This window comes from Hippocampus guttulatus, chromosome 2 (assembly GCF_054856545.1).
Source record: "Hippocampus guttulatus isolate MCC_2025c chromosome 2, RoL_Hgut_1.0, whole genome shotgun sequence".
NCBI lineage: Eukaryota > Metazoa > Chordata > Actinopteri > Syngnathiformes > Syngnathidae > Hippocampus > Hippocampus guttulatus.
Genome location: NC_141262.1, coordinates 27,855,312 through 27,880,654, shown reverse-complemented (window position 1 = coordinate 27,880,654; position 25,343 = coordinate 27,855,312). Strand labels below are relative to the sequence as shown.

Genomic DNA, 25,343 nt, shown 5'->3' with positions numbered 1-25,343 from the left:
TTGCAATGATGGATGCAAGGATTGCAAGGTTGAGGAAGAGGAAGAGGACGGCGTTGACGCGCTTGCACGCGGACAGCCTGGCAGTGGACTTTTTAATGAACGAATTTATTTTCCGACGGCGGCTTCTTCGGGTCACCAAGAAAGAATCAGAAAAGACAGATTTGCAATCTGGCATGTCACTCAACAGCAAGTGGCGGGTGCAACGGACGGCCCGGTCCAATGACTTGATGTCACATCCGCTCCTAATGTAATAAAATTAACATCGGGTGATTATTTTGGTAAACGCAAAAGACCCGACACAAAAAAATGGGAACGTCAGATATTCATCCAACTTCATAATATTGCCCCATCAATACCTCCTCATGAGCCTCCAGAGGTGCACTTTAATTGGAGACATCCTGTGACACAAAAAAAAATTAATAATAATAATTCTGATGAGAATGACGACACATCGCTGTTTGGTTTTTTTTCGGCCACGTGGACAATCACGGACAAGTGACAGATGGCAACTGACCCTCTCGCGCCTTCCGACTGTCACAGCCAGTCAGTCATGCTTCCCTATTGAAGAGTCTGCAGTCACCCATTGCCCGATTGAATTGCAGTGCGCTCCAGCGCTTTCCCGCCAATTGATCTTCCGTTGCCGACGTCGCCTGCCTGATATCTTCTTTCGTGCCTTATCGTTCTCCCGGGAATCCGGTCACTTTTTTGACCTGAACATGAGTTACGCTTTGCCACGTTTGCCGGCCCCCTCGGCTGTTTGGTGTTTTGCGACGACAACAACCAAGTGTGAGGCCTGTCTAACATGAGCTGGAATCCCAAAAATCAATTCTAAATCTAAAACCCGTTGCTCCTTTGGCTTGATTGAAATCCGGTGGGGGGGGGGGTTTCCTTTGAAAGTGCTTGAAATGCAAAAAGAATGTGTGCACCAGTGCCATTGCCAGCAGGCTTCCGTTTACGTGTCATTATTCCATTCGGGAATGTCTCTTCGGGAGCGCAACAACGATGAAGAATCAAGCCTGAGGATACAAAGAGCGAGCAGCTGAAATCAAAACCGTGTGAAAAACGGAAAGGGAAAAAAAAGTTGTTGTGCGCGTCTGCGCGAGCGCATGAAACGCCGAGGACCAAAGTGCCCCCCCCCCCCCCCCGCCCTCTTCTTCTCTTTAGAAAGAGTGAGAAATACGGATGCACTTTAGGGAGACGACCGGCGCTGATTGAGAGCGTAATGTCCTCGCGACGTCAAGGTCGCCCATGCGAGAGCGAGCAGACGATGGCCAAAATGACAAGTCGAGTCTTGTCGGGAGGAATCAGGCCTGACATTTGAGAAATCTGCACGCCGCTAGCCAATCTGAAATCGTTCTGTGAGCAAATCCAAAGTGAGTTACGGACTGTGGCGCTCCTTGCCCACACGTGAGGGCATCAACCTCGCCGACAAGCCGGATCCAGTCGTCAAATCCTTTGCTTCCCGGGCGGTGTTGCACAGTCAGCTGAATCGCGGGATTCCGCAAGGCACGTGATCGCGCTCCTCCTATTTCTCATCGAGAAAGTGACGCTCGTTCCAGTGACGGATTGGCCTCACGACAGCTCTTTGCACTTGAAGAAATGCCCTCACAGGCGGCGCGCGACAGTCAATCTGTCCTCTTTGCGTCCCGGTCGAGACATAAACGAAGCCAAGGACTGAACGGCGCACGTTCATCTTCCGCTTCACACCAAACATTTGGCGCTTTTGTGCACACTTTGAACGTGCGAAGTCGGACCCCGGCGTTGGCGTGCGCAAAGTCGCCCGCAGGGAGACAAAATAAAGGAGCAACTAAATTTGGCCGGCGATTCCCTGAGCGGAAGATGTCGCTCGCGGCCGATCGTTGTGTTTCGAAAAAGCTCCGGTTCATTGGAGCTTGGTGGCCCATTTTGCTTTCTTGGGCCACGTAAAATTATGTGGCGGCCCGGATCGGGCCCCGGGCCTTGAGGTTGACACCTGTGATTTAGAGTCACCGCGGCTACCCCAATCGCCGCTTTAATTCGCTATTCCTCCCCTTTTTGCCGAGTATACAAATCCACATCAGTTCCACACAATGTAACAACAAACACCATGTGACAAAACAAAAAGACAAAAACAACATGATAGATTGATTATTTTTAGTTATCATACATTCGCTTATTATGAATGTTATTATTGTTATTTTGATATTGATTGATTGATTGATTGACATACTCACATTTATAATCAAGAATGCTTAGGGCACTTTGTGGCAGTTTAGGGCCGCAACCACCTTTTCGAGGACGTGGTTGGGAAGAGATAAGATTTAAGACTAAACAGGAGCAAGGTTGGACAGGGGGTGGAGCCATCAACACCAGCTGCAACGAGATGTTTTTGTAACAATTGCGCACATGTACGGAATTTACACTCACGTACACACACATAGTCAAACAAGTTCAGTGTGTCTTCAACAGCCCCCACCCTTTAGGTTGGACACACCTATGTAGAAGATTTCCCAATAAATGAGGGGGTGAAGGAGGAGATCGTTAGGGTGACGTGCCGAGAACTGAAACCTAACGCTTCTCCTCGTTCCCTCCTGATACCAGAATTGAGTGTCCTGTCTCCTCCTTGTGTTTTATTTCTAAGTGTGAAATTGGATAAACCTGACACAACAACAAACAAAGCAAAGCTCTTGAAGAGCACTGCCTATTCGGGCGCCACCTTGGAAAGGAAAAAAAAAGATTTGACCCGAGCACCGCAAAAAGCAGCAGCCGTCAGCTACCTCGACGCCCACACGTGCTAATGGGTCAAAAGTGAGACTTCACGGCATTGGAAGACAGACTGCTGCGTGTCTGACTGACACGGTCATTTCATTCTTGTTTTTCAAGACATTTTAATTAAAATCCTTGAGGTATACAATGACATTCATTCCTTTGGGCAGAGCTGATAGTTGAAGGCTTCTTCATTGATGGGCATGGTGAGTGACTCACTTCAGAACGAACTGAAGTTTGGCAGAGAGTGAGCAAATCTTCCAAAGTGAGGCTTCAAGCTTTTTCATGCCAGTCCCTCTTGAAGTTTAAAGTCAAACTAAACGTAAAACAAAGAGAATTAGGCTCGTCCAGGTCACTAGCAGACGAAATCACCATCGCTGCTGATATCATAGACCATAAGCTAATTAGCTTTGCAGCTTTATTTAGAGAACAATGTGTGTGTGTGTGTGTGTGTGTCCTCTGTTAGGGACAAGTAAATATTTATTCTATCCGCGTGGTTCGCATTTACCCATTCTAATGGGAGAAATAGCGCGGCTAAGCCTCTGCGTATTTGGACAAATATGTGCCGCCTGCATTTGTTACAGCGCATGCGTGAAATGTTTTTCCAAGTGAATCCACACGGCGTTGACGCAACGGCCTCCTTTGAAGCCGGCATGCCAACCGGGTTCCGAAAAGACCTCCCGTCTCGCCGCGCGGCCGACACGCTCGCGCCGTAGTTAACCCGCCGAGCTGGCTCTGCCGACTGTATGCAAATGAGCCAATTAACCGCCATCGTCGCGGAAACGCACAGCGGCGGCCACCTGCGAGTGTCCGACCCCGTGCGAGGAAGATGTTGAAGGTTCCCACGGGAGGTAACAGATGCACGGTAACAGACACGCGCGCCTGGAAATATAATGGCCAGGTACACGGTGCAATCCAATCAAGATTCAATTACAAAGCAAAATGGGTGAAGGAATAGCCTCATAATCGCAAGCAACGGATGTGAAACACAAATGATGGAGCAACACATGTCAACAGACAATGTCACAGCACTTACAGGCGTAAATATTTTTTTTCACCTGTGCAAAAAGATGCCTTGACCTAACTGCAGCTGAGTCCGTTGTGAGGCTTTTCTCGGTGTGTGATTCTGTCTTTGTACTGCCCTCAAGTGGCCAAGCCATGCAGACCAGAAGAAGCAGCGCAATGTTCATTGAATCGAAAGCCCAAAAAGTGATGAAATTTTTTTAACAGGTTTTCAAGAAGAGTAAAGTGTGTTCTCTCAATATGCCGGAATGGGTATGGAAGGTAGCCCCGTGGTTTTAGTCGAAGCAAATACCGAGTCCCAGCTCTTAATTGAATCAAGGGTTTGAGCTCGTTGCCCAATAATCTTCAATTTCCATTTTTTGCGAAATTTTGGACAATTGTAGATTTTGGACTGTACTCAAAACTAATGCGGCTTTGCACAGTCGGGGGTGTGAAGTTTCTATCTGAAAGCATCGGGCAAAGAGGATTAGCGCAAATCCTCGCTGATGTTTCTTTTTCGCAGCCGAAGGGAGGCCGTAAATTGAAGCCAAGTGTCCCAAAACGGCCGTGGTGGAAAAATGCAACCAGGCCTTCATTTTCTGTGCGTGAGGGGTTTTTTTTTTTGTCCCTTTTCACGAAAAGCTTTCTTGTTGCCGAGGTGAGAGGCAATTAGGGGCTCGCATTAAGCTTGATGTCGGCTGTGCGAAGGTCCATCGGTGGAAAAAAAACCCCAGCTGATGGGTCAATTTGAAGAAGCGGATCTACCGCATGCAATATGTCACTTATTAAGAGTCTTTTTTTTTCTTTTAAGTCAGTTCAGTCAAGGGGGGAGGAGCGTGTGTGTTTGTGTGTGTGTGTGTGTGTGTGTGTGTGTGTTGGGCGGGCTGTGTTTCATTTCAAGCTGTTGCCAGGAAATGAGACAAGAGTGATGCAGCAGCCACGAGGAGATGAAGTGCCGAGTTAACAGGAAAAGGTTGAGTGCTGTTATGGGATGAAATAACTGAACGAATTATGATAATATCTGTCGTATAAAACATAAGATGTTATTTTATATGGACTGCAACATTGAAGCTGCTTGACTGTTGCACACTCATATTTTATTACGCTGTCAACGATGTGCATCCGGAGATATCTCTATCTATCTATGTATAGATCTAAATACTGTATATACACACATATATATATATATATATATACACTACCTGTATATGTACAGTATATGTATACATCATACTTTCGATGGCGGTGCGGTTGACCTTTCTTTCCCATTGAGTGTGTCTTGTACAAACAACACTCCAGTGCACTAACAGACAAGTTGTGCCTTTTTACAGCTCCAAAAAAAAAAAACAGCTCTCCAACATTAAGCAGTGACACCTTCATCTTCGGCCCATCCTTGAACCATATCACCCCCGTCGCCACCTTTCTACTGCACACACGCATCAGTGCGGTGAGAGTGTGTAAAACAAGTGCCATCAGTGTGTCATACATTCACGGTGCACCCTGGCAACTTAGAATGAACCGGCACAGCAAACCCCAGTTCGTGCGCTCTCAATTGCCTTACGGGGAAAAATAAAGGTTCAATGAAATAAATAGGTACGTACAAATCCCTTTGGGTCAGCACAAAAACTGTGAATGTAAATTGGACTTCTGCCTTGAAAGTTGCCTATCCTTATGCTTTATATTATTTTTATTTTTTGTAGGGGGCAGTGACTGCAAGTAAAAAGTGAAGCATTTTTTCAAAGAAAAGTGGAGAGAATGGTGTGCCCTGTGGCATATGGATTCTGTGTGTGCATGTGTGCGTGCGTGTGTGTGTCCAGAAGGACGTTTTGATTAGAGGCCGCGTACAGTATGTGTGTTTCATGTTTTATGAAGACTGAGCTCCGAGTTGCTTTCAACCTTCAGCCTCAGGCAACACTGAAATCGCACTTCTGTAACCAGAACGCGCGCCTGTGTGTGTGCGTGTGTGTGTGTGTGTGTGCCCATGTGTGTGCGTGTGCATGTGTGCGTGTGAGAGAGAGTGAGACATACATGCCCGAGGGGGTCAGCATCATGAGCCTGAAAAAGAGCACCACTTTCTCTCACCCCCCCCCCCCCCCAACCACTTTCCCTTACTTGCTGCCAAGCTGAGGATTTGCAGCTTTGTAACATCCTTGTGGGCCACATCCATCCTTCCTTCTCCTCCCCTAAAAAATAAATACACACATATACATATATATACTGTGTATGTATGTGAGGACAAGCCCCTACACAGGAGGGCCGGCCTGAAGGACAGCACAGAGGCACTCGTCCTGGCTGCTCAGGAGCAGGCCCTGAGCACCAGAGCCATCGAGGCCCAGATATACCACACCAAGACAAGACCCAAGGTGTAGGTTGTGCAAAGAGCCACCTGAGACGAACGATCCGACACATAACTGCAGGGTGTAAGATGCTGGCAGGGAAAGCCGACACGGAACGCCATCACCAGGTGGCTGGCATAGTCTACCGAAACATCTGTGCGGAGTATGGACTGGAAACCCCAAGGTCAAAATGGGAAACACCTCCGAAGGTGGTGGAGAATGACAGAGCGAAGATCCTGTGGGACTTCCAGATCCAGACTGACAAGATGGTAATGGCGAACCAACCAGATATCGTGATCATAGATAAAGGGCAGAGGAAAGCCGTTGTAGTGGATGTAGCGGTCCCAAGTGATGGAAACATCAGAAAGAAGGAACACGAGAAACTCGAGAAATACCAAGGGCTCAGAGAGGAGCTGGAGAGAGCCTGGAAGGTAAAGGTGACAGTCGTGCCTGTGGTGGTCGGAGCACTCGGGGCAGTGACCCCCAAACTAGGTGAGTGGTTGCAACAGAGTGCGGGGAACAGCAAGGATACTGCGCAGAAGCCTCAAGCTTCCTGGCCTCTGGTAGGGGACCCGAGCTGAATGGGGGACGGACACCACCCAAGGGGGGAGACAAGGATATATATATTTTTTTATATATACATAGATAGATTGATAGATCGATCGATATACACACATATAATTATCCATAAGTGAATGCGCGTCACCACATCTGCGTAGAACTCCAACAATTAAACTGTCAACACATGTAATAGGAAAATATGCACATAATTCATGTCAGACTTCCAGGGAGAATTGCACTTGTAGCTAATGGGAGGCTACAGCTTTGAAGCTCTCCAAATGGGGGAATGGCATGAATTAAGTAGCATCATCAGACACATTTGCTCTCTGGGAAAGTACACACTCACACCCGCACTCACACGCACAAAGTTAATTTTAGCCGGTGTCAGTTATGAACCATGTCTGATCTGTTTTCTCTCATGAAATGGAAGAGAATTAAGTCTCCTCTAATGTACCTGCAAGGTCAGACTCGGCATCGGAGCATCTACGAGGGATTAGACGGAAGGGAGAATTAATACTCCATGAGAAAGTACGCACAAGAATCTCACTGTGAAGCGATGCTGGTGGGATACTGTTTTTGTTTTTTTGTTTTTTTGAGCCTCTCGATGGCAAGAAAAGATGTTTTGGCAGCCCGACTTGACCCGCTTTCCACGCTGTTACGTTATCTGCCCGAACAGATGCCATCGCCGGCCCCCTCCCAGTTGCTCCGTCTCGCCACCGAACGAGCCGCATCGGGATGTTTTTTTTTTTCAGCGTGATATAGCCCCCGTCGGCCATGTACAAGATCCACTGTCGGCAGACGCAGCATGAGGTCATCTGATGACAGATGGGGCGGCGGTCGACGTTTTGGCCTACCTCCACAGAGAGCTCTCCAGCACCTTGGTGGAGTCGGCGTGGTAGTACTTGGTCAGAATAAGAATGACCTGCAAGAGGAGAGAGGGAACACAGCACTTTAGTTGGCCGGCATTTGCATTTCAAACCTCTCTGGAAAGCTTCTCGCTCTGTGCGGGCTCAAACATCCGTTTTTTTTTCTCCTCATATGAAACCCTGGTAAGAATCGGGTCAAAAACGTAATTCGCTTTATTGGGGATGGGTCAACGCTGTCATGGCTAATGGTCGATAATGATGAGAATAGGGGATCTTGGGTATGGCCATTATTGCAGGCCATTATTTCCGGTGTCAGAGTGTCACATGCGGAGCGCGGCCGTATACCTTCAATGTTTAAATAAACAGTGAACTCGCTGTGGATACGTTTCAGATGATTGGCTAACACCTGCCCAGTCTCAGTGCCATTTTTAACAGCTCTCAGTAATTGGACATAAAATACCCATATTGAAAAAAAAAATTTATAATAATAAAATAAAAATAAATATATAAAATAAAAAAAATTATAAAAATTAAGATACTCATGTGTGTGTGTGTGTGTGTATGTATATATATATATATATATATATATAAAAAATGTGCATGTGTGTATAATATGTATGTGTGTGTGTGTGTGTGTGTATATATATATACAGTATATATATATATATATATATATATATATATGTATTAGTCCAGTGGTTAGCACGTCGGCTTCACAGTGCAGAGGTACCGGGTTCGATTCCGGCTCCGGCCTCCCTGTGTGGAGTTTGCATGTTCTCCCCGGGCCTGCGTGGGTTTTCTCCGGGTGCTCCGGTTTCCTCCCACATTCCATTCCAAAACATGCGTGGCAGGCTGATTGGACGCTCTAAATTGTCCCTAGGTGTGAGTGTGGGCGTGGATGGTTGTTCGTCTCTGTGTGCCCTGCGATTGGCTGGCAACTGATTCAGGGTGTCCCCCGCCTACTGCCCGGAGACGGCTGGGATAGGCTCCAGCACCCCCCGCGACCCTAGTGAGGATCAAGCGGTTCGGAAAATGGATGGATGGATGAAGATACTCATGCTGAGTGCTCTCCTTTCAAATCCCACTTTGAAAGGAGAGGAAATGCTGACATGAAAGGCAGGGCGAGACAAGCGAGCTTTATTGCGAGAGCTTATTTCATAAACAAGGCAACTCAATGTGCTTCGCACAAACTCACACGCCACCTAAAAGTATTGACAAACAGCTCATGACATTATGAAACATGAAAAAAAAACACATTCACTTCTATCGGTAGCTTATTCCAATTATGTGCAGCATAACAGCTAAATGCCGCTTCAGCGCGTTTGCTTTGAAACCCGGACGGACTTCACTAGTTGAGCCGCGTTTGCAGACCTCAGAGGCCGACCTGGTTGATAGTCAATCAGCATTTCATTCGTGTCGTCAGGACCCATAATCATTCAGTGATTTGTCGACCAGTCGCAGAATTTTGAAATCGATTTTATAGCTGACTGGAAGCCAGTGTCAAGAATAAACATTGAGAGAAAAAAAAAACGACAACAAATACACAATATATAATAAACAAGGGCTGAAACGTTGAATCGAATAACTGTAATTCAATTCCACGCAGACTGTCAGCCAAGCCTACGCCGCCACTCGCTGACACCCACATCACTCACCAGGCCAGGCCTTTTAAAGCAATACACAAAATCACGGGTACTATAGTAGAACTTAAAGATGGCGACCCCTAGAGGACAGAATAATATCGACAACTCTCATGCGCAATAAACATGTTTGAAAATAGGGAGTCACTTTTCAATCCCTCTTGTCTCATCTTTATATTTTCATGAATAAGACATGGCGCTCCACGGCACAACTCGACCCCCGCGCGACTTCGCACGGTCAGGCCGCTTTTTCAAATCGCTCCGCATTTTGACAGCGATGGGATTTGCACTGTCCTGTTGTAAAGAGTGGCACGGGGTCAGATAGCACGGAGCGCCCCGAGGTTTGAGTGATGGGTTGTGTTGATGTGCAAGGCAAAAGCGGCGCAGGCCGCCTGCGTCCAGGGCCTTTTGTGCATCAAGTGTACAGGGGGGGTGTGGGGGACTGCCTGGTTCATGAAACGTGTTTTTATTTTGAAACAATACTTGGCTCCAGAGTCCGTCGTAAGGCTCGTGTGAAGCAGCCCAGAGTCAAGATGCCGAGTCGTTCACATTTCAAGATGCACTTATTTAGGTTTTGATTTGGTAGGAATGGGAAAAAAACGACTTGATTCATTTCTATGACGGGAAAACTCCTCATCTTTTAATGGAGATCATCGAGTTCTGCTTGACTGTAATTGAGTGACCGCGACATCCTCCCCTGTGGCTTTTTTTTTGGTTTGTTTGTCTGCCACGGCGCAGAACGAGTCCAGTGACTTTGATCGGGACGGTCAGGACCTCGCAGTGACTCCCCTGCGGGACGCACAAGAGAGTCCATTGAGAGCGGAGATCACGGCCAGGCGACGACAATATGCCGCCTGTCCCGGGGACATTTGCCATCGCTTGTGCACTGACGAGGAAACGGACGGAAGGAAGCGTATGAAAGGAGACAAGTTGCTTGCTGGGCTCCGAGAGGAAGAATGTGGTCATTCATTTCGGGGGAGGGGGAAAAACAAAAACAAAAAAAACAGACCACACACAAACCTCGAATGGCAGTGGGGAATAAAAGAGGTCAAAACGTTTTGGGAATTGCAGATAAAATATTCCACGTAAATATTTCAGGCCACCGTTCTATGTGCGCATACACCCTCACGCCACTCTCATCTGAAGTTTACTGTCAAACTAAAGAGAAAGCAAAGACAATTTTGCCTGCTTTTGCTGAATGCTAATAGCATCGATATAACACTCTCAGCCATAGATGTTAGAAAACAAACAGTGGAGCAACATATGTAGATAGACAATAGTTTCAACACAGATATGATTGTCCGGATTGGATCCGCGGATATTTCGCGTCTTCAGTGTTCGGTTGTCATGTTGGAACTGTTTCCTTGTGTGCCGGTACAGCATTGAATTGCTATACTGCCTCCAAGTGGCCAAAGTGTGCACACCAGACTCAGCTGTACACTTTGTGTTGAAATGGGGCAACAAAAAAAAAAAAAAAGGGGGGGGCAAAACATCTGAATTATTTACATTCTATTCCATTATGCTTTTACTTCATGTTTTTAATCATTATAATACAGGAGGTGAATACATTGTCGGTTAGTGCAGATCATTTCCTGATCCCCCAACTAACAATTGCCAACGTTCCTTGGCAGAAACACACACACACACAAGCACGCACGCACACACACACAACACAAAAGCATCAACTTGGCCAAAATAAATTGCACCATTCGTCCAACTATTCCCAATCACCTCCATTGGATGGCCGGTCACCATCCAGTAAATCTGGCGCATGCTCTTTAATCGGGGGGCGTCCTCTGACCCGCACGCTCGTTACCATTTTAACGGCACGTTGAGATTGCCACCATTCATTAAAGGGCTCGGCCAGAGGGGAGAGGAGGGCAATTACACGCACCTCTGCCTCCGCTCGCCTCAACAGACCTCCACCGGGCCGGACGGCAGAGCAGCACCGCTCTTTGTTAGCCTTCAGATTTATCGGCATGTAGCATCCAACGACAATATATGATCCGAACTCGCTCCTGATAGCAGCGCACATGCACGCTCCCCTTATTGCCTATAATTGCAGGGCGCATCCGCATCGGGCTATCTTTAGAGAGCCCAAAAGCGTATCATCAACGCTCGAAAAAGCGCAGCCTCAAAAAGGGAAAAAGACAGTTAAGGCACGCGGCATTGTGCGGGGAGAGGGAGCGCAAGGAACCCGCGGAGACGGACTCGTCCGCTCTCCAGCGACTAATTGGACCGACAAGAGCGAGCCAACCGAGCTGCTTGGATGTGAGATCATCTACTGGCGCGAGTCGGAGGCCTTCGGGAGGAGATGCGGGACACGGCGGGAGATGGGGGAGGGAGAAACGGCCTCGAGAGCCGGGGAACAAAGAGACAAAGGAAGAGCTGGAAGCGGCGGCGCAACGACGTGGTCCAGGGACGACGAGAGCGGGAAATTGGAAGTGCGAAGGCGTGAATCGATGGAGCGCGGGGGCTGAGCCTTCTGGCACTGTTTATTGATCCCAGCAGCTTACATGGACAAGGCTTCCAACGCAACTTAATCCAGCTCCGAGCCGTCAGTGTTTGCTCATCACGTTAGCGGAGTTGACGACGGCTCACGTCGGGCTGCCACACCTTTGCTAAAATACAATACAATACAATACAATCAGATTTATGTGGCGCTTTCACAACAGCGACAACTTTACAAAACGTTTAACATGAAGTAAAATATTAAACGCAACACAAAACATGAAAACATGGACGGTTGTGCAGTCTTAACCCACTTTTGCCTCAGACGCTTTGTTTGAAGGCGGTCCGGATGAAAGAGGAGAGAATCAAAGTGTCCTTTCACCAGTGGATCAGAGACGTCATGCTCAAAATGTGCACACGTCGGCTACAAGCTAAGTTTGAAAGCAAACAAGAAGCTGTCACATCCATTGACGAAAAAAGGAGATTGGTTCACTTCTCCTGTCCCATGTCAATCCGCTTCAATTCCAGGCGGCGACTCTAAGTTCCAAATACTCTCAGTTCCTCTCTCCTCATCCTCAACTTCAGCAGCCATCCATCCAGCCGCATCAACGCAGACTGTCCAACAGTGCCGACATCTCCGCCGAACAAAACGGGGCTGTGAAAAATGCTGCCCATTACAGGCGCAAAAATCACAAGCGCCCCGGGGCTGTCCAGCACCGGCAGTCAAATGGCGCCGACATTCCTCCCAATCAAAATCAGTGCTGGCACACGCGTGCCGCCGAGAAGCCGCAACCACCAAGCACAGATTCTTCTGGCCAAAACCCCCCCCCCCCCCGCTGAAAACAGTCCACATCGGGTCCACGCGACGTAACGACAAACACCATGTGACAAAACAAAGACAGAAAAGGTTACAACCTAACCTAAAATAAGGCCCTGGTCCCCACATTAAGATTTTTCCAATATGAAAAGATGTTTGTGACAGATGCCAATAGCGTGTCAAAGTAAGGAGCTACCCTTCAACCTCCATTTTTAGAGTAACGTTTACACCACATGAAAAGTACCAATGGAGGAAGGACAGAGACTTATGTTTGGAAGCAGCAAATCCAGTCACTATTTTCAGAAAATATTACGCGACGTTGCGAAGTCTGTGCCGGCGACAAAGTGTTATTTAGCTTCAAAAACACGACCGGTCTGTCAGCATCTGTTGAAGGTAACTTGAAGTCTTTGCTTTGTTAACGTTGTTTCTTTTAAAAGTAAGTAATCGGTCATGTCACGACGTCTCTTTGAAAGTCAGGTCATCAGTAAACAGTGATTTTTTTTTTTCAAGGAAACCGTGGCAAGACTGATTAAAGCCGCCACGCTTAAAGACAAAATAAAATGAAGCATTATGGTTTTGTGCGTGGTCTGCTCCGATTATCTCAACACAGGGCAGCAAACACAGACCGATTCTGCACAAACAGCGCGCCGGAATCCAGTCTTCCGAGGAAGAGCTCTCGCATGATCACGTGTGACGGCGACGTCAGCAAGAAAAGACTTCCTTTGGAAAATATTTCCTGACGTCTGGGGAAAACACATTATCAAGACAAATCCATTCTTAACACACCTCAGACAAAAGGATCATCTTCTAAGACAATTTAAAAAGTAAGAAAACAGTCGGGCATTTGACGTCCTTGGTGAGGGAAGTCAAGTCAAGTCAACAGTATTTATAGAGCACTTTCAAACAGCCATCGCTGCATACAAAGTGCTGTACATGGAGCAATTTAACATGCACAATAAACAGTAAGACAAATCGGTAATAAAGGCGGTAGAAAGCACCAAACAGTAAAACCAAGAACAAATCTAAGTCATGCTGAGTCGAATGCCAAAGAATACAAGTGAGTTTTGAGGAGGGTTTTGAAGATGGGCAGCGAGGAGGCTTGCCGAATGTTCAGTGGGATGTCATTCCAGAGAGAGGGACCAGCAACAGAAAAGGCTCGATCCCCTCTGAGCCTCAGTTTAGTTCTTGGTACTTCTAATAAGGTCTGGTCCACAGACCTGAGGCGCCGGGCAGGTGTGTAGGGGCGGATGAGCTCAGAGAGGTAAGGTGGCGCGAGATTATTCAGAGATTTGAAAACAAATAAGAGGAAAGGGCAAAATCTGGACAAAAACAGCCCACTTGTCTTGATGTGCGCAGCAGGCCTAAGGCTGAAAAAAAAAACTTGAATAACTTGATCACAAAATTTGACCCCCAAAAAATTAAATAAAGCTGTGCAGGAATTAGACTCATTTTACTGCCAGCATAAAAGATAAGAGAAAATTTGGGTTCATTTCACACCTCAAAAGGAGACGTGCTGCATCTACCACGGTTATTACTGTTTGGGATTTTTTTTTCATTGTAGTATCTATTAGGTGTTGACTTATAATAGTTTTTTCAGTTCTAGTATTAAATTTACATTCATCCACTAGCTTCTATGGCTAAACCGCACTCAAAACGCAGGCTAGCTAATGGCTAGCCAGTTAACGGCCACCCGCTAACACACTCTCATCTGCTGACGCCCACGTCACTCACCGGGCCGCGCCTGTGATAGACACACCCCTTCAAAGTCACCGGTGACGCTACGATAACGCTACACGAATAACGACGACGACTCACGCAAACATTGCCGCTGTTTTGCGTGTCTTGAATTAAGTGCCTTATTTTGTTTAGCGAACAATTCCTTCGTAGACAAAGAATGTCGTCCTGGCTCAGGCTCCGTTCCCACCGTGGACACAGCTGGTGGGGGGCGAGCTGAACAGCTGTGGCCGCCGCATGAACATAATCCCTATCCTCTGCATTTCGTCAATGCCCCTGCATTTTCCCATGATCACTCTGGGGTAATTTATTAAATTTTTTTTTTGGTTGTTGCCCGCTCATAACTAACCAGCTGGTACGTTTGGCCATTCATATTTCTCTCGGTGCCGCTGACGACAAAAACAAACAGTCTTTCCTGCTGCAACTGTGTCAACAGGAGTTGAAGATGACTAAGTGGCACGGCGTTTAATAAGTGTTGACTGAAAACACAGTGGGAAGACTCCCGGGGTCTAATTTGGGGCAAATGCGTTTCAGGAGATGTTCTAATTACCCAAAAAGTGGATACATTATTTATCCGCGTTCGTGATACATCGGCGCCATTGCAGTCCTCAACAGCTCGGGTTCAAAAACAGTTTATCCTCAATATGGGTGTGTTCAAGCAAAGAACAGCTTGGGTAAATTTTTGGCGTGGACGCAAGATTTCAAAAATGGATCGTTGAAGGGGCGGCCCGGTGGTCGAGTGGTTTGTGCGTTGACCTCACAGTGCAGAGGTACCGGGTTCGGTTCCAGCTCCGGCCTTCCTGTGTGGAGTTTGCATGTTCTACCCGTGCCTGCGTGGGTTTTCTCCGGGTACTTCGGTTTCCTCCTACATTTCAAAAACATGCACGGCAGGCTGAATGAACACTCGAAATGATCCGCCGGTGTGAGCGTGACCACGGATTGTTGTTCGTCAATCTGTGCCCTGCGATTGGCTGGCAACCAGTTCAGGGTGTCCCCCGCCTACTGCCCGAAGACGGCTGGGTTAGGCTCCAGCACGCCCACGACCCTTGAAAGCGGATTGGAAAATGGATGGATGGATGGATTCTTCAAGAACGCCCCCTACAGGACTGCAACGGAATGGCATATTCCCCAGCTCCAGCGCACTTCACCCTCAGATGACGAGCAGGTTTTGCGATACGATCGTAGCAGACAAACGCAAGTGAAAGGGGTGCGCACTGTCGTATCAGTCCGGCGAACGTGTGATGACTTTAATTACGGCGAGCCTGATGGGCAACAAGCTTGTTAGCGGCACCATTGCGGTCACCGCACAGAGATGCGCTCATGTCCATCCAAAATGAGCGGCGCCATTACTTCGCCAACGCAGAGAAAAGAGTGGGCACGTAAATACATTAGGCGAAAGTAAATGGCACATCAACGCGCCTCATTTCCTTTTTGGCCGCGACGCTTCATTTCATCCCATCTTTTAACAGGGAAGCGTGCCAAAAATTCGAGGGCAAAGATTTCTTCGGGCTCGAGATGAGGGAACTCCCACTCTTCTCACGTCTGAGAATTGACACATTTTTCCACGGCGCATCTGCACCTCATCGTTGGCCCGGCCCACCCGTCTTGTTGCGAGCACGACGGCCCAGATTTAAAAGCGCCCGCGCACGCTTCCTAGCGAGCGCGCGCTTTTGCCTGCAAATCCATCCCAGGCGTTTTCCCGTTGCTCTCACTGCCTCTTCGGATCGGCCGACCTGGGCCAGGGGGGCCACCCAAGCTATAGAACGAGGTCAGAATAAAGTAAGTCCAAATAAGCCTCTGAAGCAGCTCAGCTCTTTTGAGCCAGTGCGAGATGCAAATGTGCTCTGACACATGGCCGAGCGGGCCCGTCTGTCAACCCTGCGTGGAAAAAAAAAGAGCACCTCCTCGGCAGCGACTGAATGGGCTTCCAGACCTTGCAGCCTTTGTTGGAGGGCCTCGTCCGGGAACTAAATACGGTGCCGCATCATTAAGCAAACCATATGGAGGGCGCCGTAAACGCATGCGGCCGCAGGAGAAGCCGGATTTGCACCGGCGGGAAGGTGCCATCTTGGCCAACTTTCGGCAACGAAAGCGACAGCATGTGAGCCAGTCAGTGTCGAAAAAAATCATGCTGACCGTACATGAGCAACGTGGGTGACTCAAGCCTGATGCACACCGAAAAACTGCAACCCTCCACACACTGTAGCGACCAAACAAGATGTTGTTTTTTAGGCTGTTGCTGATTCCGATTTTGGACAGGAAAAAAAAAATGCATTAACGATTAATTGGACGATTAATTAACTCATTCACTCCCAAAGACGTTTTTAAACATCTTTTCAGACTTGGTCCAGAATTGGCTGGTACTGAATGAGTTAAGAACATTTATAAGCCCCCCCCCCCCCCCCCGCCCCCACAGCTTGTGTGTAAATTTGTGACAGCCAATGTCAACTTCCATTGCTTGTAAAAAATACGATTCACTTTGTGTTGAATGGCGAGCCCAGAGAACGACCTTATGAACACATTTCATCAAAACTATTTTCAGAATAAAAGGTCAAAATGGACGGATAATGAAACCGCTGTGACTTGTGTACAACTTCCGTACATGGGCAGAGTACATCACGATAAAAACAATCGCGAAAACATCTGCCATTTGGTTGATTATTTCGGACGATGTTTGAAGGGCCATCATCGGACGATTTAATCGGCTGGCTGATTAATCGGTTGGGCGCTGATATACTGCGCTGTATTTTTCTCCCCTGTCAAACCATAAAAACAGGGTGTGATTGTTCAGGACGAAATAGTTTGCCACAAAGAGAAAACGGGTGACAAAGGAAAGAGCGAGAGATTTCGAGAGGATGTTGGCCCATCCGCCAACGACACCTGGACAGACAGAGACTCCCCACGCTTAGATTTCTATATTATTACTGGACAACAGTGGAACCTTTGTTTTCGTGTCTTGAATTTTCTCCAGATCTCTTTTTCTCAATCTTGAATTTTCTCTGGTTTTCACACCCAAAAAAATGCATAACTAAGCCATTAATTTCGTAAATTAAACATGCCTTCATCTGAAGTAAGACGTGTATAAAGGTTTGAAGAGACAGCGAGCATTTCTGAACAATTGAAAGCGACACCATCCCGATCTGCTCTGCGACACTCAGGCAACGGCTACGTAACACACCCCAAAAGGCAGACCTTCAAAATAAAAGCAGGGAAACAAACAACAGTTTGATGGTTCCTCTTGTCCCGGTTCCTTCTTTGTTGGTTTTAAGAGCGACTTCCGATTGCGGATGGTGTAATACCGCGACGAAAGAAAAATGACGCCTGACTTTGTGCAACATGTTTTAAGGCCGGCTCCAAATTTTATGTGTGTGTGTGTGTGTTTGAGGTGGGGAGGCTTGAGGATGTTGTACATGTGACACTGTTATACACACACACACACACACACACACACACACACACACACACCAATACTGTACAAGATGACACGAGCACAAGTCGAAACCTGGCGTGTGGAGAGGAGGACACCAGATGCTCTCATTGGTGTGAGAAATGTCAGCAGCCCAGATGGTTTTTTTTTTTTTTTTTTGCTCTTCACTCAGCGCAAATGGTGTACTTTTTTTTGGGGGTGGGGACACGATTGTTATTCCACCGACCACCGTAGCGACCCGTCTCGGTGGTATGACACGAGACATCTCATCCATAAACATGTCGGCGTTGGCGGAGGTGGGCGGTTGGGTGGGAGTTGCGTTTGGCCTGGCAGCCCGCCGCACAGACGCCAAGCGGCTGCGCCGTACCTCTCTTTTTCTTATGATTCACCTCACTGTTTGGTTCGAAGCAACACAGATGTGAAAGAGCGCAAACATTTTTTTTTTTTTGAAGAAGAAGAAGAAAGGTTGAAATGATGGCCAAACAAAACAGGCTTTCATTAAACTTGTCAATGCATTCTCTTTGGAATGTCAAATGACCTTTGATTTCCCCTTGAAGACAAAGTTTTTACATTGATTTGACAAAATAAAGCAAATACAGTGATCCCTCGCTATTTCGCGGTTCGTTTATCGCGGCTTCGGTGCATCGCGGATTTTTTCAAACAATCATAAAAACTTTTTACAAAATTCGCGGATTTTCGTTTATCGCAGATGGTTTTGGTCCCCATTAACCGCGATAAACGAGGGATTGCTGTAAATTTATGTCACAATGAAAAGCAAACCGAAAGTTGTTGCGTGACACACTTCCTCTTTAGCGTCGCCACTTGGAAGTGACGAAACAGTTTTACACCTTCTTGACTCACCTCTACGGTCAATGAATTGCCAAGAACCATCGACAGGTGTGGTCAGTGAAGGAGTTGTCTGTCTGTCTAGCTGCAGCCAGGACGCGGCAAAGGCAAAACGATATGTTCGCATTGAGCTAGTTAAGTTTCATTAGACGACCGTACAATACAGCGGTTGCCTTGAGATACACGTTGAATTCAGTCCATTTTTTTTAAATGTCACTTAAAAATCAGGCGTTCTCTGAGGACGATAAAGAATATACGCCTGTGAGTATTGCCATACTATCGAATGCATTGCCCCGACAACTCAAATATTGGTCAAATCAGTTGTCGAAAGGCATTTACGTGTCGCCTCTTGCAGTGACTAAAGCAAAGCAACAAAATGTCTCTCCTGCAAGTTAAACGACTCAATAAAATCTGGTGATTAAATTAGCACAATTAGGTCTTAATGGGGCCCACGCAAGACTCGCATCTATTACTGGAGGCAACTGCAAATGGAGTGTGAGCCATTTGTTGCTGACCAGTCTCTTGTAGTTACCTCACACACACACACACACACACACACACGCATACACACACACACAGTGTGGTTGTTATTGGTGAATGAGTGTTTGTTTACACGTGCAATTACGTTAACTCATTGAGTCAATCTGATGAAGGCTGGCATGTGGTCTCTTGTGTGTCTGTCTCAAATTGTGCGGTGGATGTGTGTGTGTGTGTGTGTGTGTGTGTGTGTGCGTGTGTATGTGCGTGCCTCGCCTCTGGAAGTGTCAAATTAGTTGATTAGAGAGCGGGCTGCCGACAGACCACGGCCCCACAAGAGCTGCGCCCACAAGAGCTGTTTTTGCAGGGCGGCGTGGTCGCTTTAGAGCGCCTCATTGTCAGCTGTGTGTGTGTGTGGGTGTGTGTGTATGTGTGTACATTATGCAGAGATACATGGAAAAAGGAGGGTGAGGGGTGGGGGGCATTTTGGAGGACTTTGGACCGACATGGCCATTTAGAGCACCTCGTTGTGCGCCGCACACGTGTCCAATGGAAATATTTTTACAGCTCAGAGTTGTGCAGGCCGAAGAAAGATGCGAGATCAAGGAGCAGCTGTTTTTTCCAGGTTGGAGTCGAGCTGTTTGATTGAGAGGATACATCCGAGCAAGGTGTGGCTCCAGGGCAGTGGGTGGACACGCCCACAGCGTCAAAGATCAGAGAGAACAGCTGAATTCGACATGCCTATTTTCATTCATATTTGGTGGAGTTGTGAACACTCCTTTCTGTAGCTCGTCAAGATAAAGTTACCGTTTCCTTTTCACTTTACAGGAGGCTTGTCCTGTGAGCTACGTTAAAATGAAGACATCGAAAGTCTGCAGGGTTTTTTTTGGGGGGGGGGGGGGGGGGTTGTGGTTATTGCTGCAGCCACTACAGTCCAAAATCCAAATAATCACTCAGTACAGGGATTGCTGACTGCGACGTAATGTAGTGTGCTTGCTTTTGTTCACCATAGAAAAATCCAAAGCTTTTCTGTCCCATCTTTGACACACACACACACACACACACACATGCCAGAACGGGGGCAGCCAGCGCGTCGGGCCTGTTCCAACTGGCTGGGCAGTAGTTGAAGGTTATCCCAGCTAACGAAGCCATCACGCCAACCATGGAGAGAAATGCACGCGCGCGCGCGCACACACACACACACACACACACACACACAGACACACACACACAAAAAAACCCACACACATGCAGCAGGCGTATGCAACCAGACAATAGTCGCTGACCTTCAGTGCAGCTGTGGCTCCAAAAATGCAACAAATAAAAATCTTGCATCCCGTGCAGGCTTGTCAATTTTTATTTTTATTTTTACTACTTGTGGCCCAGAATGCCAAAGAGGATTTACAAAATTACAGATAACAAATTCACATTGTAAAAGAAAAAGAGAGCTGTAATGTTGTGAGAACAAAGGCGTGTTTTTGTTGGGGCCCCCACCCCCCCCAAGAAAAACGAACAAAGACCTATTTGGTTGTAATCTGCAAAATAGGAAGCAAAAACAAAGAGGATCATAAAGCAACGCCACCACGCATGTGCAAAAATCACAGACCCACGTTACATAAATGACACATGAGGCTCATCCAAACAAATACGCGCTAACGCCAACACTTTACACAAACAGTCAACTCCCCTTCAGCCATTCACGTCCAATATCTTTAGGATACTTGTTTCTATTTGCACTGTGTTTTGTTTTTCCTGCAAAGTATTTGGTGTTGCATTTTATTATGTTTGACCAGCAAAGAAAGTTTTCATGTTGATTCATGATATTTTCCAAAATAATCAGCCGATGAATCAGTTATCGGAATTCTACTGCGCCAAACCTTCGGACTCGGCCTCAGAAAATCCCCAGCGATCGGGCGTCTTCTTCTTAGCCGATTACATTTTGTTTCATTGACTTCATATTACGGCACGTACGACATCATTTTGATGCAAATTAGTTTACCCTCAAGCTACAGCTCGCACATCAACGTTGGGGGAGTCGTGGGGGGCTGAACCCCCACATGGAGGACGCCAGTATTGGAGGATGCATCCAGAAGCTTCATTCCAATTTTTAATTGCTGAGTTTTAAAGCGACGCATCCTTAAATCCCCTTTGGCCTCCCGCACGTTTCATGGTTCCTTCCTGCTCCTTCGCCACCCCCCTCCCCTCCCCTCCCCCCCACCCCTCCGCACCACCTGTCCTTTCCTTCTTTTCATCTCTCAATCATTTACCTGCCTCCCTCAGCTTCTCTCTCCCGGGGGAGGAGGAGGAGGAGGAAGCCTTGATCACCATTCTCTCCGCAGACAGGACTTTTGCATCAAGCGGCACCTCCCCGCTCAGCTTTAAGCATCGGAAGACTGCACAAACCTGTGCACGGCATCGTTTTGTCTCTCCGGCTCGCGAGAGCGCCCGTCTATTTTGGAACGCGTCTGGAGAGATTTTTTTTTTTTTTTAAATGATAGTCGCATGCGCTGCTATTAAGATTTCACAGCAAGTGAACCCACGCACGCACGCACAGGCCTGTCATTGTCCTGTCAAGCTATCTTTGGCCACCCGGCCCCTCGCTACAAATAAATGACCTCCCGCCCACAACAAGCCATCAAGGCGCTGTCACCCCCCCCCCCCTGGCCCCACAACCCGTGCCAGCCAATCGGAGGCCACGCTGAACGCCCCAACAGGAAGCGGCGCTGACAGCCCAATCGTTTACCAAGCCAAACACAAAACTCTGTGGCAAGATGTGGATGAGGCTGGATGCTCGGGGCGGGGGGGGGGGGGGGGGTATTTAGGGTTATTTATATGTGCCTGATGATGTGAAAATGGGTTGTCATTGTTCAACGCCCCCTATCAGTCACTCTTCTGTGGTCTGTCAGATGAGCTCACTGGACATCGGAATCAACATCTTCTACGCAGTTCAACATGTACACCATCGTTGAGCCATGTTACATAAACAAGTAGTTGATTTAACACAAACAACCCTCCTTCACTCATCTACTGTAAGTTATCATACTTCAGAAGCGTAGAAGTGCCAATGTGGAGTAACATTTATGACTTGCAAGTACGGCGTCATGGAAGCTGAATGCTACAAACGTAGCATTTTTTTCGGCACGATGCCACGGGGTATTGACTTGCGGATGCGTGAGTAAAAAATATTGGTTTTGTTTTTGTTTTTTAGCATTTGGTCGACATTACAGCAATATGCTTGAAAGTTAAGTCAGTAAACATTGTTAATTAGTCATTTTTGTTTTTCATTTTTATGTTTGCAATGCATTTTTTTTCTCATGATGCCATATGCACATGCCCCGTAGCATTATGGGAAAACATTCCAAACGGAAAAATAAACCCCCAATATGTTCAAAAGTGAAGCAAATATTGTGTATTCGGAATTTTTACGGTTTCATCATTAAGTCCGCATGCATTTTTTTTTGTTGCACGGGGTAGTGACTTCCAGATGCGCGTACCTTGCGACATTACGGGAAAAATAGCAAACATAAATCATGCACTACAGACAAAATAAAACCATCAAATTTGAAAATGAATCATGGTTTTTTTTGTACATATTATTATAATTTAGGCGAAACGCACACCAAAAATGCTTTTTTTAGGGCTCATGCGCAGGTGGCATGACATAAAGGGGAAAAAATGCTCCGTTCAAACGTACTTGCAAGTACATTTGAAGGCCTTTGCCAGTCTACATTTTTTTTTACTCCACATTGGCATTTCTCCCGTATCATACAGCCTAAATAACCAGGATGATTAAGAAAAAAATGATTAGAAAAAGATCTTAGAAAATGCCATGCAATACCGTTCAATTCCACTGTAGGCAACGGTGAGTCAATGTTTGCGGTCCGCCTGCTTTGCTGTTGTCTAGACATCAGAAGAGAAGCTGTTTACATTTTCGTCTTAAAGGTGACATCACATACCGCATGTGATGTCACCTTTAAGACGAGCACTTGCAAGAAAGAGGAGGAAGAGGAAAAAAAAAGATGACTGCCATGTAATTACTGGGCTGCTCCATTATTAATTGTCCCCAGTCCTGATAGGACTTGCATGAGCGTCATATGCATAATTGATATCGGGGATGGGAGCCTCCTTCACCTCGGGGGTTGGGGGGTTGGAGGGGGGTGGCCAATCGACAAACACGAAACCAGGCGGCGTGACCTTAAAATGCTCAATTTCATGAAGCTGCATTTGAGTACATTTCATTACAGAGGAAGGAAATTACATTGACTGTATGTTTGACAATCCGCCAAATAGCTCCTTGTTGCCTTTTGAATAATCCAATAAAAAATAAAAAAAATGAATTGAAGGCAGTTTTGTCTTGTGTCCGGCGGTTTAATAATGCAACGCGGCCCACCGTCTCGGGTCACGCGTGCACGCACGCTTCTGTAATTGAGCGCGCTTGTCTTGCATGCGCTGAACCAGGTGTGGGTTTCCTCCTTTCAATAAACGAATGAGCAAAGGATGTGAGAACCTCATCGCCTGGAGATGTTTTGCTACTTATTAAGCACTTTTATTTATTTGATGTGCCCCCCCCCCACCCGCTTACCTCATCTCAACCAGGATTAGAAACCGGCTGCCAGACGCAAGCCGCGAAGAACCTTACTGGGTAATTTTTCCAACATTATTTTCACTATTACGTGACGAGAAGCAGGAATCTTATCTGCGGCGGCGATCCGATTTTATGGCCGCATGACAGAATTACTTTGGAAGCTTTTAAAAGTGACTTCCATTCATGACAACCCAGCAACTGTAATTAGTTTTTTTTGTTGTTCTTCTTTCACTTGATAGCCAACTCATGAATTCAAATGGATATTCCATTATTTAAGTCGCGCAAACGGGGAAAAAAAAATCTAAAGTTACGTCTGCACGGCCCGAATTCAAATGCCAGCTTTTTGTGATGGATGAAAATTCATTTCAAATTTTTTCCAGCATGAATGATTTAATTTTTTTTAATTTTTTTTTTTTTTAGGGGAGATGAATATAACTGGCATTGTGTTCGGAATAGCATTACAGCTATCAAATTTTCGGATATCCTGCTGAAAATTCAATCCAAAGAAAATAAGGTATTTGCATATGAATAAAAAATTGTCCCCCCCCCCACCCTTGGTCATCAATATTTCCACTTAATAATGAGCGTCCAACTGATTTTCAATTTTAGATATTCAACATTTTCTACTTAAACTTAAACTGTGGGACAAACATGGGACTGCTGTAAAATAGAATACCCCAGCTACAGTCAAGCGTGGTGGTGGCAAAATCCTCCTTTTGGCATTTTTTTTTTTTTTTTTTTAACGTAAGGGGAGTTACGAGCCGTTTAGTCACTGTTGGCACAAAAGCTTCTGCGAGAAAGAACAAAAATGTCACGAAAAGCCTGCTAGAACATCCGAAATCGATTTGGAGTTAACCTGAGGTACTTAAAATGGCAGCCGGTGTGTGCTGACGCCCGTTTAACGTGACTTTGAATGTGACTGGTTCATTCCGAAGACAGCCACGGCACCAGTTCGAACAGGGTGTGCACACTTGTGCAACCACGGGAACTCAGTTGTTTGTTCCGTTTCTGGTTCTGTTTATTCAAGAGATGTAAAAAAAAAATGGTAGAAATCACAATGTTGGAAAAAAAGTTTTTTACCCACACACACACTCCGCAGGCCTCATCCTGCAGCGCCAGCCTAACTCCTCCTTCCAGCGGGAGCTAATTAAATAACGGTGTTGTTATTAATTAATCGCCCGCCCGAGCTAAAGCCCCCCCGCCGGCAAATTAACGGCGTCGTCCTTATCGCCAGCGTCGAAAGAGCAGCCCGGGTGGAGATTTAGAGCGGTGGGGGGGGGGGGGGGGGGGGGGGTCCGCGAGACGTAGCTTGGGGGACCCGCCAAAATCATTTGCGATAAATTATGATGATGTCGCATTTTCAACGAGGCACACACGCAAAGTAATAAAACAAGCGGAATAAATAAGGCCATTAAAACGACGTCGAGGCAGACCTGGCAGTGGATTCTTAGAAGTAAAAAAACAAAACAAAAAAAAAAGCTTTTGAATTTGAGTATCTTAAAATATGACTTTCCTCCCTCCTTCAATTCTGACTTTCATGTCTAGTCTTGTTCCTGGAAAAATACATTATTCTAGTTGTCTTCGCAATATGACAACTTTTTTGTCTTTACAACCACAAATGGAGACAACACGGTGAAGTCATCAAGGTTTTTACTGTGCATGTGTGTGTGCGTGTGTGTGCGTGTGTTGCCTGATTAAATTTCTGAAACAGCTGTGGGAATCCACATGCACGTCAACATGATTTCCCTTCCCCGATCCCCAATGAGACAAGAGAGGTCGGCACATGATTGATTGACTGCTGCCTGCTTGTGTTCCTTTTGGACCGACAAGCATGACGTAATAATCCATTATGCAAC

General features: G+C 46.6%; 1 protein-coding gene across 6 annotated transcripts in view; it reads right to left on the bottom strand.

The window, feature by feature from the left end:
- sorcs2 (sortilin-related VPS10 domain containing receptor 2) overlaps positions 1 to 25,343 on the bottom strand; it is an 89,721-nt gene that overhangs the window by 37,854 nt on the left and 26,524 nt on the right. For all 6 annotated transcript variants that reach the window (XM_086105223.1, XM_086105224.1, XM_086105227.1 and 3 more), the window contains one exon: positions 7,499 to 7,566. In XM_086105223.1, the coding sequence (XP_085961349.1) occupies positions 7,499 to 7,566 (68 nt within the window). The remainder of the gene's footprint in view (positions 1 to 7,498; positions 7,567 to 25,343) is intronic.